The sequence below is a fragment of the Danio rerio genome, chromosome 24 (genome assembly GCF_052040795.2).
Source record: "Danio rerio strain M-AB ecotype USA chromosome 24, GRCz13ab, whole genome shotgun sequence".
Taxonomy (NCBI): domain Eukaryota; kingdom Metazoa; phylum Chordata; class Actinopteri; order Cypriniformes; family Danionidae; genus Danio; species Danio rerio.
The window spans coordinates 40,723,429-40,744,167 of NC_141044.1; the positions used below are offsets into that span (position 1 = coordinate 40,723,429).

Genomic DNA, 20,739 nt, shown 5'->3' on the forward strand with positions numbered 1-20,739 from the left:
CAAACAGTTTTGGAGAATTTGATGTTTCCCCATTCAAACAGAATGCCTCACTCTAAAAAATATCGTTATACAAAACAAAAAAAATTGACGCAACAGTTTGCATTAGTATACTATATTCAAGTTACGAAAACATCTAACAAAAGTTAGTTGAAGTTCACACAACAAACAACAAACTTTATTATGTTAGCCAAATCTTTTCCTCTTCAAGCAGAGGCATTTTTACATAGCAAAAACCTCAAATATTTAAGCTGAGTACTCAAAAAATAAGTTGTTTCAATTATTTTTTTTTTATTAAAATTGAAAACAAATCCAGTGTTATGTGCTTAATTACAAGCACATTTTCCAGTTTAGAACCTCAAATAAATGAAGTATCTGAAATTGTTTAATATTTTGTTTGTTTTCAAATTTACTGTTCATGCTTGTAAGTCATACATTTAACAACAACATTTTTGTTTTCCGGTAAATTTTTTTGGCATTAAACCACAGGTTTTTATTGTTCCACAAAACAAAAACATCTACTGTCCCATATTATCAATATAAAAAAAATATATATAAAAAAACATCAGTGTGTGGACTCAAAAATACAAAACAACTCCATTAGTGTGGAAAAATTTCTTTGGGTTGCTACAAGTTAAACATTGTTTTAAAGCAACTGACAGATATATTTAACTTTAAATTAGCCGCATTTTTAAATTGCTGTAATTATCAATATTTTCCTGCTTTAAAAACTGAATAAAATTATTCTGGCAGCTTGAAAGTTTTTATCTTATCAGCATTTTAGAATTTTTAAGTTACAATAATGTATACAACCATGTAGTGGTTACAGACCTCTTGAGTTATTTTTTAGAGTGAGATGGCTGCTGAGTGAAATGACTAACTTTAAAGTGACTTTGGTTTAATTAACATTTGTCAATATTAACTAGTAGTTTATTACCTGCCTATTAATAATATATTGGCTGTTTATTATTACTTGTAAAGCACATAGTCTGCATAATCTTACTCTACACCCCCCAATCCTACCCTATATCTAAACTACCTTAATAATAACTAATTACTAACTCAATAATTGATTAAAAAAGCAGCAAAATGGGAGTTTATTGAGCCAAAAGTTATAGTTTTATTAATAGCAAGAATTGAATCAACTGGACCATTACAAAAAAAAAAGTGTTTAGCTCTGTATAAGTTTACAACTTCATTCATAATGGTCCTAAAAAGTCTATAAAATTCTTAAATTTGACTTGATGAAACTGCAGAAAGCCTGCTTTCTACTTTGCTCGTTCTTTCTCAGTTCTGGGCCCCCAAAGATTCAGGGAATTTCCTGTTGCCCAACTCTAATAAACAGCCCACATCTGTATCTACTAAAGCCGAACGCAGCGAGAAAGCAGGCGAATGAGTGGATTTTGCATAAATGAAGTCCAGATGGGAGTGGATGAAGAAAGGAGGGAGGGCACGAAGGGGCAGGCGAGTGGGAGAGCAGGAATGTGGAGGAGAGCGTTCGGTGTTGATCGGGTCATTCCTTGCATAGCTCAGACCATTCGCTCATGAGGACGAACAGCAGAAACACCCAAAGTGCAGCTGCTTTGTGTTCAAGTGCAAAAGAGTCTTTGAAGATCATTGTGAACACACTCTCGCACCCTTTTAAGGTGGATTTCATGCTTCATGTTGTGCAGGCTTTAAAAAAGGAATATTTGTCAGTAAAAGCTGATTATAACACATATTCATTTATTTATGATCTACATCAGGGCTAATCAATTAGTTTGTCATGGGGGCCAGTTCATGAAAAGCATCCCAAATGAGGGGCAGGAGAGATATGATTTGCAATATAAGTGATGACACAATAGCAATATAAGAGCCCATATGTTGTATTTTTGCTCCTTAGAGCAGGCATTCCCAAACTTTTTTATTCCGGGACCCACCTAGGCAAGTAATTCAATCTCAAGACCCACCATAATATTTAAATATGGAAAAATGGGTAAAAATTGTATCCATTCAAAGCAGTCAAAAATATATGGTGTGCGGCTTTTTGGATTTTGCGATTTGAAATGCACAAAATGAGGCTTGGAGTGCTTTTTGTGGGATGCTGGCTGTAACTGTGATCATTTTTTTGTTGAAAAAGATACTCTTCGTTTTTTAGAAGAGAATACGATCAACCTTTGATCAAGCCCCTTGATTATGATCAAGCCCCGTCACATCGCAGTAAATTCCACTGCTGGTGTAGTCATAAGAAACTAAACAGCTTTTTGATCGACTACTACAAGCTGGAAAAAGGTCAGTTAAATATGCCAATGCAATTAACGATATCGCTGAATAGATCTAATATTTACACATTTGCTTGAGGAAGGAATGATGGGGGTAGTTACATTACTATTACTATTTTCCATAACATCTATGCCCTTCCATAACATTAGCTGACGTTAAAACTAACAGATAGCACTATAGCTATTTATTGATTAGCAATCTGTCAATGTTGGGATGTAAAAAACATGGGACAACAAATAACTTCAAATGATAGAATACATAGCAAACATTAGAAAATATTGACAATAAAGTAAAAGGTTTAGCCTATTAAAATCAATGGCCTATCCAGAAATTAAATAAAGCTATAAAATCTATTTCACTTTTGTATTTGCATATTGATTAAAGTTACTGTAGTTATTTAGTGAAGAGCAGCAAATGAATCTCTCATTGTGTTTTGTTTGATAGGTGTTAATGTTAGAATGCAAAGATCTATAATGAAGCATTCGACTACTTTAGTAACTGTTTGTGCTCATTTAAGAGAAAATTAGTAGTGTTTAAAATAAAACACGCAGGACGGAGCAAAAAAAAAAAAACGGAAAAAAAAGAAGCACTTTTCCGACGGTCCCTTACTGAGAGCTCCGCTCAGCGCGAGCTCTACCGGCTAAACGCAGATTGCGAGGGCTCAAACGGAGCAGTGCTTGTAATGTTGAGCAATAAAAAAGAAAAAGACAGCTGTGAAACATAACCAGCTTTGTCTTTTTGTAGGAAACACACTTTAGATATTTTTAGGGTAAGAGGTTTTTGAGTTGTTGCCGTCAATCGTACTGGTTTGGATTCACCGCAGTGTAAATATAGCTGCAGCTATGTGACGTTGCACGACCCACCTTTGTTCACTGTGCGACCCACAGTTTGAAAACCCCTGCCTTAGGACACCCACGTTGGCGTTTTCTACTTTAAAACGTTAATATGTTGTGTTTTAAAACTACATAATATCAGTGCATTATACAATAGTTTTATTTTTACATACATATTAAAATGTTGCATTTTGAAGGCAGCATAACAAAATCTACAATTATTTAGAAAATTGATTGAAATAATTGAAACTTAAGCGCACATAACGTAATACGCACTCATTGTACAGTAAACATACAGGTTTAGAACAGACAGATGTAAACAAATACTTCTGTCCATTCGCTGTTGAATTGTGTGTTTTCTGCAACAACATTTCTTTATTTCAAAGTTGAAAGAGACATTTGTCCAACTCATCTGTTGAATTTCTGAATTACTGAAAAAATACTGAATTTCAGCAGGAGGGCTGATGCTGGACAATTATGAAAATGAGATTTTTACACTGATTTACAAGATGTTTAGTTTTATGTCCAAAAGTCTTGTCAGTCACACAGTACACACAATAGTTTTTTTATTGCTTCAACAAAGGAATTGATTAACAACTGGCAGGCCTGGATTAAGAACTCAGGGGCCCCTGGGCACATTTTCTTGTAAGGCCCCCTGCCTGGCCGCACCCCTATAGTTGAATTAATAAAATAAGAATAGTATAATAATTTTTAAATAAAATGAACCTATAATTTGTTACACACATATTTAAATAAATGATATATAGTACATATGTATTTATAGTCTATAACGATTTAACTTATTTTTCAAAGCATAAAAATAAGTAAAAATACTAATATAACTAGTGAAAATTAATGTTTTTTAGTATACTTGTTCAAATTCACTAAAATAGTACTATATATAATATAGTACTATTATATATATATATATATATATATATATATATATATATATATATATATATATATATATATATATATATATATATATTAGGGATGTAACGGTATCAGAATTTCACGGTACGGTAATACCTCGGTATGAATGTCACGGTACGGTATTTATTGAATCATTTACAGGAAAAACAAAACTTTTGAAAATACTCCAAAAAAGTGCCAAAAGTGTCAATGACATACAAATTAGTCATCTATCTGTAAGCTTTGAAACAGGAACTTCAATTTTAATAACAAAAAATTATTAAACCATGTAAAAAAATTAAGTTTCAATTTAGTATTGTTGAAAACTCATCACATTCAACATTTAATCACTCACTCACTTAGATAGAGATGGGTTTAAAGGAAAATTATCATATAACTATAATCTGGTAAAAGCTGGGATCTCTGGGTATTTACAATGTCCCCTGCAACAGAAAAAAACCCTCTCATTTGGGACTGAGGATTCTGGGACAGAGATATGACTTGGCCCATGTTGACAGCAGTGGGTAACGTTGTGCATTGTCTTTCCCCCACTTGAGAAGACAAACCATGAGTGAGATAGAGGTCTCTTTGCGGTACAAGTGAATGTCTGCATCAATCTGAACAGTGTGCTGTGTTTCTGCAGTCCCCATGACTGCTATTAGTCGTATTCCCCAACTTGCAGGCACGTGCACACATAGGGCTCAACCTGTGCAGTGCACATGCCCTTTTTAGTCTTGGATAGAAAGTGCCCTTCCAAAACGATCAAAAGTGCCCCCGCGACGTGACACAACCTCCGTCCAGCCCTTCAGTAGACAACACCGCTCGAGTATGCGCGCTCAACCCCCCCTCGGCGCTTTACAATACGCGCGCGACAACACACCTGATCAGAACGCGCGCGACAACACTGCTATTCAGTACGCGCGCGGCGACAACACCCGCTTTAGGTTCGATCATTTCCATCTTTTTTCATCTCCCCTACTAGCAGCACACTCCATTCCCGCATTACTGGATCTGTAGCGACAACAGACCGCAAAGGATTATGGCCACGCCTGGGCTGATGGGAAATGTAGTTTAAGCTACCTCCCGTTCGCTTCATTCGCCTGAGCAAATTTTCTCAGAAGATCTATAGTTTTACCGAGTCATGCGACTACGGTAATATCGAAAAAAATTAATATTGCGGTATGACGGTATTTACAATACCGTTACATCCCTAATATATATATATATATATATATATATATATATATATCCACTCATTTTTGATCTATGACTAGTACTAACGTAACGTTACATTACAGTCCGCTCAGTTTAGTGCGGGTTATTTCAAAACTGACGTTTCCGCGCTTGACCAATTACAGCATTCTGTTTAGTTAAAGAAAGAAAGACAATTTAAATATAACAATAATATTAATATGTGATCGCGATTTATTTGCTCAGAGGAAATACAGTTGTCTGATCAATATGGTTTTTACAGAGAGGGAGGCACCTTTATTAAGGCTAAACATTATTAAATACCCACAAGGCGCTTGTGACTTTACATAACATTTGCATTATTTATTAAAAATGTTTCCTTCCTGTTAAAAATAAATGTATTTCCAATCTAATATGTTAAGGGGAGAAAAAAAGTAGCACAAGTTCAGCTGATGGTGGATTCGAACCGGGTTGATCAATCGCGTCAAAAGATGTTGCTGTGCGTTTTACGAGGTGCGCCACTGAGGCTGTAATTCTGACTTACTCTTTACTCATGTTGTGTATGTCAATCAGGCACCTACAGGCGTAAACCGTGAACAGCTTATTCCAACTAGGTGCGCTATTTGCAACTACCCTAAAAAGACACTCCGAAATAGTCTTTTTTTTTCTCCCCCCTCGCAGGGGCTCCAAGTGCGCATGGGCCCCTGGACCTGTGCACATAAGGCCCATTGGTTAATCCGGCCCTGACAACTGGTCTGTCTTCAGAGATGTATCACTTACTGTTAAAAACACATTTAGAAAACAACAGTTGTCACTTCCCTAACCAACAGATGTGCTCTTGAGAAAATTGTTTATTGGTGAATTTAAAACCACACTAATGTTCCTTCTGCTATTTTGAAGAGAAATGAATGTTTTGCCATGTTGTGTGTGTTCATGTGTGCATCTCCAGTGAGGCAGTGTGGGAGAACATGGCTCGTATGTGTGTAAAAAGTCGTCGTCTGGACGTGGCTCGTGTGTGTCTGGGCAACATGGGGAATGCACGGGCAGCTCGAGCTCTCAGAGATGCTGAAAAAGAGCCGGAGGTGGAGGCGCAGGTGGCTGTTCTGGCTACACAACTCGGCATGCTGGTGAGAAACAAAAACACTTACTGAACAATGACATAAACGCATCATTGAATAGTTCTATTGATACCTAATATTTCCATGTAGTCATTCATTCAGGTACTGACCGGACTGAAGGTCGGTTAGGTTGCTTATGAAAGTGGTGTTAGTGAGGCCAGCAGATGGCGCTCAACCTGCTGTCTGTGTGAGTCCTAATGCCCCAGTATAGTGAAGGGGACACTATACTGTCAGTGAGCACCGTCTTTCACATGAGACACTAAACTGAGGTCATGACTCTCTTTGGTTATTAAAAATCCCATGGTACTTCCTGTAAAAGAGTAGGGGTGTAACCTTGGTGTCCTAGTCAAATTCCCTCCATTATCCCTTACCCATCAAAGTCTCCAAATCACACCCATCCACTGATTTGGCTGTATCACTGTCTCTCCACTCTACCTATAGCTGGTGTGTGGTGATCGCAGTGGGGCTGTTGTCCTGTGGCTAAGCTCTCCAAAATATTATCGAACCTTTGTTTCTTTCTTCTTTTTGACATAAATAATAATGTTCTTTAGACAGCTGAAAACCTGTAACCATCGACTTCCATGGTTGGAAAAACAAATACTATTGAAGTCAGTGGTTGCAGGGTGGTTCATTCCGCCTTGAGAACTCATAACTTAAGTTGAAGGAAAATTAATTAATAAATGGTTACAGGTTTTCAGCTTCCTTCAAAATATCATCCTCTTTGTTTAAAAAAAGAAAGAAAGAAACTTTCAAGAACAAGACAAGGTTTGGAACAAGTTCAGGTAAGAAAATAATGAGAAAAAATTTTTTTTGGGTGAACTATTACTTGAATGTCTTTTGCCTGCATCATTAATGCCAGTAAGGAAAGCTTATCATTATGTTCACCAATGAATAACTTTTTAATAGTGAGGTGCAGCAAGTAAAATAAGTGTTTTTTTCATGCACTGTTTAATTTAGTGTTTTTTAGTTCAATGTAAAGAATATATTTGTAAGTGGTTTTTGTCACTCTTTGTCAGTTTGCTTCTGTAGATTTTAGTTAAAAACTTTAAATTTATTTCGTTCATAAATTTTCACTTCACGGTTTTATTAATATCTGTATTCTGAAAGTTTTTTTTGTACAAAGGAATTTGTTCATAAATAATTTGTCTGGTTATAATAGCTGTAGCATAAATTAACATTTTATTCTAAAAACATACCCAAACTATGTTAGAAAATCTTTTGTTGTTGTTGTGTTGTCAAATATACAGTTGAGGACAAAATTATTAACTCTTCTGTGAAAAAAATATTCTTTCTCAAGTAATAAATAACGGATTAAGGAAAATTTTCACGGCATTTCCTATAATATGTTTTTTTCTGGAGAAATCTTATTTGTTTTACTTCGGCTAGAATAAAGGCAGTATTTATTTGTTTAAAACCATTTAAGGTCAATACTATTATCCCCCTTAAGCATTTTTTCCCCCCGATTGTCTACACAACAAACCACTGCTTTACAATGACTTGCCTAATTACCATAACTTGCCTAATTAACCTAAGAAAATTAAAATTCTATAGAGAAAAACAATCTAACAAACAAACCGAAAAAAGGTAAACAATTGAGATGCAGCTAAGAAGTCAAAGGTTGATACTCCAGAAAAAAAAGCTCCAATTTATTTTCGAACACTGAATAGGATTTTCTCAGGGGTGCAGTAAGAAATTAGTTCTTAATGTAATCAGTCAACTGGGGAAGTATGGTGATAATTATTAATTTTCTTTTACTCTATTCACATGTAATGCTTTTTCCAGCACATTTCTAAACATAATAGTTTAATTAACTCATTTCTAATTACTGTTTTTTTATCATTGCCATAATGACAGTGCATATTATTTGACTAGATATTTTTCAGGATACTAGTATTCAGCTTAAATTGACATTTAAAGGCTTAACTAGGTTAATTAGGCAAGTTAGGTTAATTAGGCAAGTCATTGTATAACAATGGTTTGTTCTGTAGACAATTCAAAGAAATATTGCTTGAGGGGGCTAATAATATTGACCCTAAAATGAGTTTAAAAAACTAAAATCTGCTTTTATTCTAGCCAAAAAAAAAAAAAAACTTTCTCCAGGAGAAAAAATATTATAGGAATTACTGTGAAAAATTCCTTGCTCTGTTAAACATCATTTAGGAAATTAATAAAATAATAAAACAATATTCACAGCAGGGCAAATCATTCTGACTTGAACTCTATATATTACATCTGCGTCACGGTATGGAAGTTGAGTACATTACAAATGACATTCTGTGTGTTTAAAGCACAGTAGCACAAACACTGCGTTATCTAAATAAACCTAGTGCGCTTGGAGCCTCTCTGTCTCATTCAGTACAATAACAGGAGCTAAACATTTGGATTTAAACATCTGGCTTTATCGCAGCATCTCTGTCTCTTTTTCTCTCAGGAGGATGCAGAGCAGTTGTATAAGTCATGCGGGAGGTTTGATTTACTCAACAAGTTTTATCAAGCGGCGGGTCAGTGGCAGCAGGCGGTGGAGACGGCAGAAACACACGACCGCATTCACCTCCGCACCACTTACTACAGCTACGCCAAACACCTGGAGGCCATGGGGGACAAGAACCTGGCGCTGGTGTAGTGAGTGTCACATTCACACACTCATTTTAAGAGAAAAAAAAAGATTTTAATCCGCTTAATCAATACTCTGATTAAGAGTCGACCATGTAAACAGAGATTTTTGATGACCTTAATTAGACTAAAGTCATAATTGAACTAAACAGAAATCAGATTAAGACATGTGGAATATTCCTATTTTAGTGGCATTATTTGCAGTACAAACATGTAATCACCACAATCAAACTATTACCCTTTTCTAGTCATTTTTCGCTAAATTAAAAACAAGACTACCTAAATCACATATGGTGCGATGACGAACATGAACTGTTGTGTGAAACGCTGCAAGCAACTAGCGTTGAATGGTGACGTAATGACATTAACGGAACTACGTACTAATAACATGGGATCATGAAAGGAACCTTCAAAAAGCAACTCATGTAAACACCTTTATCTGCATTGACCAGAATAGGACAATACTATGATTATTAGACTTATCATGAATGAGTAGATCCATGTAAAAATAGTCACTGAGGACGTCATTGATTCAGTAATCAGGAAGCGTGACTTATCGTTTCAGATTTATGCAGAAGATAGACAGATTTATTTAACAAACAGAAAGCGTGATACTGTCAGATGGCCAATTGAATGTCTTTATGATAAAAAAGGCCTGGTTGGCTCTTCATTTGTGGGGGTTTTAATGAAAAAAAAGTTATATCTTAAAATTCAGATCTTAAATCTCATCGTTTCACTTTGGTCTTTTTGACACCTGATGACATTTTGCCTATTCATTTGTTTGTTTTATGGTTTCTTAAGTATTTTTAAAGTTGTATTTTATGTCGTGTTTGACTTTTAGACTTCTGTGATTATTTAGACTTAAAGTGATTGTTATTTACTTAAATAATGTTAATTAAATATATTTAACATATATATTTAACTGCTTTATAAATAAAATTTGATGGATTGATTGATTGATTGACATACACACAAAAAGCACAAATATTGTGACTCGTAATGATATGACTTTTACTACACTTTATATATATATATATATATATATATATATATATATATATATATATATATATATATATATATATATATATATATATATATATATATATATATATATATATATATATTATATATAAAGTATATATAATATATATATATACTCTTTGCATCAAACTGTAGATAATCATCCCAATAAAAATATCGACAAGCGGTGTTATTATCTACTGGTATCAATGAAATGTAAACTATTGCCATCTCTAGTAATGGGACAGAATACACTACTTTAAAAGCAATAATATTGTAAAATATATTGACAATTTCAAATTTTTGTTTGTATAAAATTGTTCATATAATATACAATATATGACATAATATAGATAGATGGATGGATGGATGGATGGATGGATGGATGGATGGATGGATGGATGGATGGATGGATGGATGGATGGATGGATGGATGGATGGATGGATGGATGGATGGATTGATTGATTGATTTTTGGGACAAAATTATTAGCCCCTTTAAGCTAATTTGTTTTTTTAGTCTACAGAACAAACCATTATATAATATATATTATACAATAACTTGCCTAATTACCCTAACCTGCCTAGTTAACCTAATTAACCTAGTTAAGCCTTTATGTCACGTAAAGCTGTATAGATGTGTCTTGTAAAATATAATGTGCTGTCATCATGGCAAAGATTAAATAAATCAGTTATTAGAAATGAGTTATTAAAACTATTATGCTTAGAAATGTGCTGAAATACTCTTCTCTCCATTAAACAGAAACTGGGGAAATAAATAAACAGGGGGGCTAATAATTTAGGGGGACTAATAATTCTGACTTCAGGGGGGCTAATAATTCAACTGTGTATATATATATATATATATATATATATATATATATATATATATATATATATATATATATATATATATATATATATATATATATATATATATATATATATATATATATATATATATATATATATATATATAGTTATTTTTTTTTTATACAGTGTAATTTATTCTGGTTGTGGCAAAACTGAATTTTCATCAGCATTGTCCAATTCTTTAGTGTCGTTTGAGCCTTCAAAATCATTTTAAGGAATTCAACAATTACAATAAAAGTGGTAATTATAATTACAATAAAAAGGTCAAAACAATAAGTATGATAATTAACATATACAGGCAGTTATTGATTAAGAGACCACTTGAACATTCTCAATATATAAATGTTTTCATTTTAAGCATTTACCATTTTTTTTTACATTTAAAGGGCCATGAATTCAGATGTTTATATTACTCTTCGGACAACACACTGCCAATGTTTTTAACTTCAGAAAAGCAAAAAAAAAAAAAAAAAAATGGCCAGTTGTAATTTATTTCTGCTCTAAATGTTGGTGAATCCAGTACCGGTGAATCAACGTCTCTTGTAAATCCAGTACATCCAGAAAAAGTGATAATTTTTTAGTGTTTTCTTAATTTTTTAAGCTAAAAGTAAATAAAAAAATCGAAATGTGGTTGTGATCTTGTTACTTTTTCTTCTTCTTCAGTTTTGAGAAGTCGGACACACATCGGTTTGAAGTTCCACGAATGTTAATGGAGGATAACGTTTCACTGGAGATTTACATCAATAAAATGAGGGACAAGTGAGTCACTCTGCACAGATGATGCATTACTGTGGCCTCTACGGTCTGACTTTTCTTTAATGTTTCCACTCTCTGTTTGTGATTGGTCAGGGATCTGTATAAGTGGTGGGGTCATTATCTAGAGAGCCAATCAGACATGGAGGCTGCGCTGCATTATTACGACTTAGCTCAGGATTACTTGTCTCAAGTGCGCGTGCACTGCTACCTGGGAAGCATTCAAAAGGTACGTTCAAGTGAATTTCCTTTGTGTCCGAATTAAAGTCCACATGAACTGGAAGCTGTGACCGCTTTTTTTCATATTCTGACGGAGTTCCCAGAGAAACTGAATATTAAATGAGATTTTTTTAAAGTGGGCGGGGCTTGTTTTTGTCTACTGCGAGCTGATTGGATGTAGTAAAGTAGACATTTTATTCAGAAAGATCTAGAAAAGGGTTTGGAAAGAGTTATTACAACCTAACAGACTCCTCCTGCTCACCGTTTCTGTTTGTGGTCAAAACTGAAAGCTGGAGGGGCGTGGTTAATATGTAAGCCACGCCCAATACCTTCAGTTTTATCTAAAAAAACAAATAGGAAGTGCATTTTCAGACTTTGTTTCAAGAATACAAAAGCAAACTAGTAAAGTTCATAGACAAACTTTATGGTGGCTTGAGAAAGCCGTATCTGAAAGTTTGAAGGAGCTTGTGTAAATAACTGAAGTAGTTTTTACAACGTTTGAAACAGTCGGCATAGAGAAGTACATATATTTTAGCATGTTTCTAGTTAGGTTGATGGGGGTTCTGAACGGTTGCTAAGGCGTTGCTAGGGTGTTCTGAGTGCTTGCTAACGTGTTACTAGGTGGTTGCCAAGGTGTTCTGAGTGCTTGCTAGACGATTGCTAGGGTGTTCTGAGTGGCTGCTAGGCAGTTGCTAAGGCGTTGTGAGGTGGTTGCTAAGGCATTGCCTAGGTGTTGGTAGGTAGTTGCTAAGGTGTAGCTAGGGTGTTGCTAGGTAGTTGCTAAGGTGTTCTAGGTCATTGCTAAGGTGTTGCTAGGGGGTTGCTTGGGTGTTTGATTAGTTGCTAGCGGTCGTTAAGTCGTTGCTAAGCGGTTCCTAGAGTGTTGCTGGGTGGTTGTTAAGGCATTGCTAGGCAGTTGCTAAGGTGTTGCTAGGTGGTTGCTAGGGTGTTCTGAATGCTTGTTAGGCAGTTGCTAAGGTTTTGCTAGATGGTTGCTAAGACTTTGCTAGGTGGTTGCTAAGGTGTTGCTCGGCAATTGCTAAGGCATTGATAAGCGGTTGCTAAGGTGTTGCTAGGTGGTTGCTAAGGTATTCTGAGTTGTTGCTAGGCAGTTGCTAACAAATTAGCAAGGTTCTAGTATGAATTAGCATCATGCAAGCTTGTTTTTAGCATAAATTAGCATGTTGTTAGCATGAATTAGCACGTTGCTACCATGTTTGCAGTATGAATTAGCATGTTAGCATGAATTTAATATGAATTAGCATGTTTGCTAGTATGTTTCCAGTATGGATTGATATGTTAGTCTGCGAGCTGATTGGATGTAGTAAAGTAGACATTTTATTCAGAAAGATCTAGAGAAGGGTTTGGAAAGAGTTATTACAACCTAACAGACTCCTCCTGCTCACCATTTCTGTCTGTTGTCAAAACTGACAGCTGAAAGGGCGTGGTTAATATGTTAGCCACGCCCAATACCTTCAGTTGTAACTGAAAACAAACAGGAAGTGCATTTTCAGACTATAATTCAAGATTACCAAGGCAAACTATATTTTTTTCTTAATGACTTGTACTGATCACCACAAAACTAGCAATATGAGCTAACAAAATCAATATGGCTAGTGTACTTTATTAACACCTTGCTATTTCTCAGGCGAGTGAAATTGCCAATGAAACTGGCAACAGAGCAGCATCTTATCATGTTGCACGGCAATACGAGGGACAGGATGAAATCAGCCAATCGGTGCACTTCTATACACGCGCACAAGCCTATAATAACGCCATACGACTGTGTAAAGAGAACAACCTGGATGACCAGCTTATGAATCTGGCGCTGCTTAGCAATCCAGAGGACATGATGGACACGGCCATGTATTATGAAGAGAAAGGAACGCATATGGACCGAGCTGTTATGCTTTATCATAAGGTACATCTAAATACATGCTGTGTTGATGTTTAACACTAGGTGGTGCTGTTTGCTTGAATAACACCATTCTGCTTCTCCAGGCAGGACATGTCTCCAAGGCTCTGGAACTAGCTTTTGCAACTGAACAGTTTGGAGCCCTGCAGCTGATCGCAGAGGACCTGAATGAAGCCAGCGACCCTGCATTATTAGCACGCTGCTCGGATTTCTTCATAAAACACGCTCAGTACCAGAAAGCTGTGGAATTGCTGGTGGCTGCCAAAAAGGTGAACATGCAACACAAACCGCCTCATATAACATCGGTTCATGTCGCTGTTATTATCATTTCGCTTTTAATAAATTATTTTCTATTTATATATATATATATATATATATATATATATATATTTTTTTTTTTTTTTTTTTTTTCTGTACATTTTACGTTAGTTTTAGCTTGTTTCGTTAAGGGTTTTTTTAGTTTTAGTTTTTGTTTTGTGGACACATTTCTATTTATTTATTTATTTTTGGAATTTAGTTTACATACAGATAAAAAACGTTTTTGGCGACACGGTGGCTCTGTATTTGGCACTGTTGTCTCACAGCAAGATCAATAATTTGATTCCAGGCTGGGCCGGTTGGCATTTCTGTGTGGAGTTTGCATGTTCTCCCTGTGTTAGTGTGGGTTTCCTCCGGGTGCTCCGGTTTCCTCCACAGACCAAACACATGCGCTATAGGTGAATTGGGAAGGTTGAATTGTCCACAATGTATGAGTGTGAATGTGTGTGCATGGATGTTTGCCAGTGATGGATTGCAGCTGGAAGGGCATTTGCTGCGGAAACATATCCTGCATAAGTTGGCGGTTCATTCCGCTGTGGTGAGTCCAAATCAATAAAGGGACTAAGCCAAAAAGAAAATAATTAATTGAATGATCTTTGGGGAAACAAATTTTTGTAACTGTAAATATAATATCCAGCACAGAATTTCGATTTAGTTTTTATGAATATATTCATTTATTTATTATGTATTTCTGTTTTATTTTTAATCATTTTAGTTTATCAGAGTTAACAGAACACATTCAGTGTCGACCAGAGCAAAGTTTAGTGTTTGCACAGCTTACAGTTGCTCTTGTGCAAATCTCTTAGTAATAAAAATAAAATAATTGTTCGAGTAAACGCTGAATCTAAGACCAACAAATGAAAGGTAAAGAGAGTTGTGGAGAATTCTGATAAACAATCATTCACTCATTGTCCTTCAGCTTAGTCCCTTATTTATCAGGGGTCTCCACAGTGGAATGAACCGCCAGCATATGTTTTACGCCGCGGATGCCAGCAGTATATTTAGTTTACTTTCTTTTTTTTAATTGCAAATGAAGAAAAGATAAAACATTTTATGTTGATATATAAAATATATTTTTGTGTATAACCTTGCACTTGACTGATTCATTTGGCTGTAAAAGCACAATTACAGGTACAAAATGCGAACTTATTATATCTGAAAACCATGACTTATTTTAACGTAATTTTTTGTTTTATTTTTCGCTATTTTTTCAGTGAATGCTTGTTAGTTTTGTTTACTTTTAGTTTTTAATTTGTCAATTTTCCATTTAACAACTAACTTAAATAACTTTCCATAATATCTACATATGCAAACCTTTTTAAATGTTTTGTAAGTATACGCTTATGAATCTGTGTTTGTAGTACCATGAGGCGCTCCAGTTGTGTTTGGACCAGAGTTTGACCATCACAGAAGATCTGGCTGAAAGTCTGACAGTGCCGAAAGACTCAACTCTTCTGTCTGAGGCCGGGAGGAAAGAGCTGCTGGAGAAAATCGCAGACTGTTGCATGCGACAGGGAAACTACCACCTAGCCACAAAGAAATACACACAAGCTGGAAACAAGATCAAGGTTTGAAAAAATCAACAGCTTAATCAGTCATTTATTTTGTCCTGGCAGATACTTGATTTTCATTGGTCAATCCCTGTATTTTTTATCTTTGATGCAAAACAGTGGAATTAAATTGATCCCATCTTTACCACACACAACTGCTAGTTTCATGTAATTACACGCTCTTTAATTTCTTCTCAGATTAACCCTATAAATCATAATCTATGGGAGTTTTATACATGACATTTTAAGGACTCTTAATGATCAGACTTTACTGAAAAACCTATACAGAGTGTACTATATTTTAAGGAACATTCATTTGTTCATCTCTCAGTCATTATTGTGTTGCATTGAATTAGTATTCAAAATATGTTTGAATATACCAGGAGATATACACTTACCGGCCACTTTATTAGGTACACCTTACTAGTACCAGGTTGGACCTTATTTTACCTTCAGAACTGCCTAAATCTTTCATGGCATAGATTCAACAAGGTACTGGAAATATTCCCCAGAGTTTTTATTCCATAATGACATGATAGCATCACACAGTTGCTGCAGATTTGTTAGCTACGCATCCATGATGCAAATCTCCTGTTCCACCACATCCCAAAAGTGCTCTATTGGATTGAGATCGGGTGGCTGTGGAGGCCATTTGAGTACAATGAACTCATGTCATGTTCAAGAAACCAGTCTGAGATGATTCATGCTTTATTCAATTGGTAGCCCCAAAGTGGCCAAGAAAATATCCCCCATGCCATTACACCACCACCACCACCAGCCTTAACCGTTGATACAAGGCAGGATGGATCCCTGCTTTCATGTTGTTAACGCCAAATTCTGACCCGACCATCTGAATGTGGGAGCAGAAATGGAGACTTATCAGACCAGACAACATTTCTCCAATCTTCTATTGTCCAGTTTTGGTGAGTCTGTGTGAATTGTAGCCTCAGTTTCCTGTTCTTAGCTGTCAGGAGTGGCACCCGGTGTGGTCTTCTGCTGCTGTAGCCCATCCACCTCAAGGTTGGACGTGTTGTGCGTTCAGAGATGCTCTACTCGGTTGTAACGAGTGCTTATTTGAGTTACTGTTGCCTTTCTATCAGCTGGAACAAGTCTGGCCATTCTCCTCTGGCATCAACAAGGCATTTGACCCCACAGAACTGCCGCTCACTGGATATTTCCTCTTTTTCTGACCATTCTCTGTAAACCCGAGAGATGGTTGTGCGTGAAAATCCCAGTAGATCAGCAGTTTCTGAAATACTCAGACCAGCCCATCTGACACCAACAACCATGCCACATTCAAAGTCACTTAAATCCCCTTTCTTCCTCAATCTGATTCTCGGTTTGAACTGCAGCAGATCGTCTTGACTATGTCTACATGCCTAAATGCATTGAGTTGCTGCAATGTGATGACCGATTAGACATTTGCGCTAACAAGCAGTTGGACAGGTGTACCTAATAAAGTGGCCGGTGAGTGTAGAGTGACAACTATTGTTTAAATACATTTTAAGTGCTCTAAACATCTTAAAAGTTATAAAGATCTTCATTATTTACATTACAGGCTATCAGAAAAAAATTCTCTCCACCTTTTCGCCATCCTCTTCCAAAAGCAAAGATATCAAGGTGTTCTTTTCCATTCTTGTTTTTGACAGGCGATGCGAGCGCTGCTGAAATCAGGAGATACAGAGAAAATAGTCTTTTTCGCTGGCGTTTCCAGACAGAAGGAGATTTATGTAATGGCAGCCAATTACCTGCAGTCACTGGACTGGAGGAACGACGCGGAGATCATGAAGAACATCATTAGCTTTTACACAAAAGGACGGGCGCTCGAGCTGCTCGCTGGTTTCTATGAGGCCTGTGCCGAGGTATGCTGAGAGCACCCCATAGCACTCTTAAAAGTCATACAGGACTCAATACCTCAGTTATGCTTAAATGCAGTCTGTGGTGTATGTGCACAGGTGGAAATTGACGATTATCAGAATTATGAGAAGGCGTACGGCGCTCTGACTGAGGCATGTAAATGTTTAACCAAAGCAAAAGGGCGCAGTGGAGAAGAAGCTGACGGCAAGCTGCTCATACTGACTCACAGACTCGGCCTTATCAAGAGGTTCATTCAGGCACGAAGGTAATGGTGAAATATGAACGGTTTATTTGTGTGTGGTATGTTACATCTGTGCATACAACTCAAAAGGTGAGAATACACAGGGCAGGTTTTTGAGTAATGCTGCAGGGCAATAATGTAGTCAGTAGGCAACCAGGTGAGACATTGGGTTACTTATTAGAGGAACTAGATCTACATACAATTCATTCATTCATTCATTTTCTTTTCGGCTTAGTCTTTTTATTAATCTGGGGTCGCCATAGTAGAATGAACCGCCAACTTATCCAGCATATGTTTTACGCAGCGGATGCCCTTCCAGCTGCAACCCATCTCTGGGAAACATCCATACACACTCATACACTACGGACAATTTAGCTTACCCAATTCACCTGTACCACATGTCTTTGGACTGTGGGGAAAACCGGAGCACCCGGAGGAAACCCACGCGCAGGGAGAACATGCAAACTAGAGTTGGGCCGATAGACAATGCCATAGTCCATCGCTGATGGCCAATAGACAACACGATGCTGAGCTGGCATCGCCGATCCTCAAACCCACTCGCAAAAAATGCACACTTTGACCTCGTTTACACTAATGTGTCTTAGTTTTAAAATGGCATTTAAGAACGAAAATGAGCCACATCCACACCGTGTTTTACCTAGCATTTCTGAACAGCCCTCCAACCGCTGAAAACGCACATTACGTGACCACACTTGTACTTAGTAATTTTAGTGAAAACCTCAGATACTGTTAATTGTGCAATTTTATTACCGACCAACCTCCCACGGAAAAAGTGATTGACAGGTGGTAATTTGTGTGCAATTTATCTTTATTTATTTATGATTTGTTTATGGGTAAAACAAAGAGCATGCGGGTCAGGTAGTTGAAACTGTAGGCTACAAATAATTCATTCATTATTAATTAATTCATTAGTCATAAATAAATAATTCACCTCCGCCTATGACGACAATGGCATCATCCATCGCTAAGTTTCACATTAAACATCGTACGATGCCAAATTGGTCGACATCACCCAACCCTAATGCAAACTCCATACAGAAACGCCAACTGACCTAGCCGAGGCTCGAACCGGCGAACTTCTTGCTGTGAGGCGACAGCACTACTTACTGCACCACCGCGTCACCATCTAAATATAATTTTATTGCTTAATCACAATGAAAAAGTCAGCGCAGTGGTGCAGTAGGTAGTGCTGTTGCCTCACAGCAAAAAGGTCGCTGGTTCGAACCTTGGCTCAGTTGGCGTTTCTGTGTGGAGTTTGCATGTTCTCCCTGCATTTGCGTGGGTTTCCTCCGGGTGCTCCGGTTTCCCCCACAGTCCAAAGACATGCGGTACAGGTGAATTGGGTAGGCTAAATTGTCCGTAGTGTATGAGTTTGTGTGTGAATGTGTGTGTGTACGTAAAAACGTGCTGGATAAGTTAGCGGTTCATTCTGCTGTGGTGACCCCGGATTAATAAAGGGACTAAGCCGACAAGAAAATAAATGAATGAATGACAATGAGAAAGTGCCCCAGCAACATTGCTCTAAAAGTTGCACCGTGTATCATCACCTTAAAGCTGCAGTATGTTGGATTAATCATTTGCAATCCAAATTGAAAATATTAAGGAGGGTTTTTTCACACATCCTCTTTCCAGGGGACTCGATGCACATGCAGGTTGCCAAATTGACAAGACAAACACTGCTTAGCTAATATTTAACTTTGAAATCTTTGTATTAATTGCTCATTAAAAACCACCTCATGGATTGTTGTAACTCTGAATCTGCGGAGGCTGCGACTGTTCTTCAGAGGTCACACGAACAGCTGCGGCACATACATTAAGGCAGCCTTTATGCCTGAAATGAAATGTCATATAACTGAAATATAATTGGGTGAACTGGCTGTGGGCGGAACTACACGGACCAAAACAAAGACAGACATTGCGACACTGAGCGCATTTTCAAAGCAGAATAACTGACTTAAGCATTGTTTTTCAGATAAAATACCATGGTCACTTAGCATGTTTATTAAATATCTGCAAACATATTATGGTATTTTAATGCTTTAGAAGGTTCAAAACCTTGCATACAGTACCTTTAAGTGTATTTATGTAATTTTAGAATGCATGAGGAGGATCCAGTAGAAGCAGTGCGTTTGTGCGAGTCTCTGCTGGAAGAGAAGGATCTGGATCTGGCAGTGCGTGTTGGAGATGTGTATGGCTTCCTGGTGGAACACTACTGCCATCATGGCAACTTCACGCAGGTCTCTATATAATCCTAGCATGTTCTTTTTTTGTTGTTGTTGTTGTTGTCAGAATCTGTGTGCATTTGTTTTTTAAAGTATAACAAGTGGTCTCACCCTTATTAAAGATGTAGATGACTACATCAACACTGTGGGTTTATGTTAAAATTAGGACATATAGGAAAATATGTGCTTAAAAGCTTATTAATATATCCCATAAAGTTTAAAAATAAAGTCAATCTGAGCACAGATTGTGGCTATTAAACCACATGTACATTTACACTAAAGAAGTGATCTAGTCGACCCCTTCTGGAGGTGTTTGGAGGTCGACAAGCCTGTACATCACATTAACTACCTATCCATCAAGCAATTAAATTTTTAAAAGACATCTAATAGACATACAAACTTGAGCTGCGTCCCAAATTGCATACTTGTGCACTATTCTACGCCATTTTGCAGTATAAAAAGTAGTGCGTTCACACTGAAAACTCTAAAAATAGTAAGAGCACTTTAATTACCCGGATGTACTCATTCAGCCGCTAAAATTAAGTGTGTAATGATGGTCACTACACGCACTCAACGACCACAGGTTTGCTTACGTAGCGGAAGGGGCAGAGCTATCGGGCGCACATATTGGATAACTTTATTTATTTTGGAATGAAAGCTAATTTCTCCTACGAGAGTGATTATAGCGCCTCCCGTTGGTGAATGCGGTTGTACTCACGGCAGGTGTTATTTGATAGTTTGCTCATTTATTTTACTGATTTGGCAAACGTCATCAGGGAAACGGTTTAAATTTCCGCTTAGTAAAAAAACATTAGTGTGC

At 36.8% G+C, this 20,739-nt stretch overlaps 1 protein-coding gene across 4 annotated transcripts in view; it reads left to right on the forward strand.

Annotated features, from left to right (window-relative positions):
- Positions 1–20,739, forward strand: part of ift140 (intraflagellar transport 140 homolog (Chlamydomonas)) — a 76,406-nt gene that overhangs the window by 54,506 nt on the left and 1,161 nt on the right. For all 4 annotated transcript variants that reach the window (XM_087309984.1, XM_087309986.1, XM_087309983.1 and 1 more), the window contains 10 exons: positions 6,148–6,325; positions 8,748–8,938; positions 11,487–11,582; positions 11,673–11,805; positions 13,444–13,716; positions 13,797–13,979; positions 15,390–15,596; positions 17,228–17,440; positions 17,534–17,700; positions 19,793–19,934. In XM_087309984.1, coding sequence (XP_087166110.1) covers positions 6,148–6,325; positions 8,748–8,938; positions 11,487–11,582; positions 11,673–11,805; positions 13,444–13,716; positions 13,797–13,979; positions 15,390–15,596; positions 17,228–17,440; positions 17,534–17,700; positions 19,793–19,934 — 1,783 coding nt within the window. The remainder of the gene's footprint in view (positions 1–6,147; positions 6,326–8,747; positions 8,939–11,486; positions 11,583–11,672; positions 11,806–13,443; positions 13,717–13,796; positions 13,980–15,389; positions 15,597–17,227; positions 17,441–17,533; positions 17,701–19,792; positions 19,935–20,739) is intronic.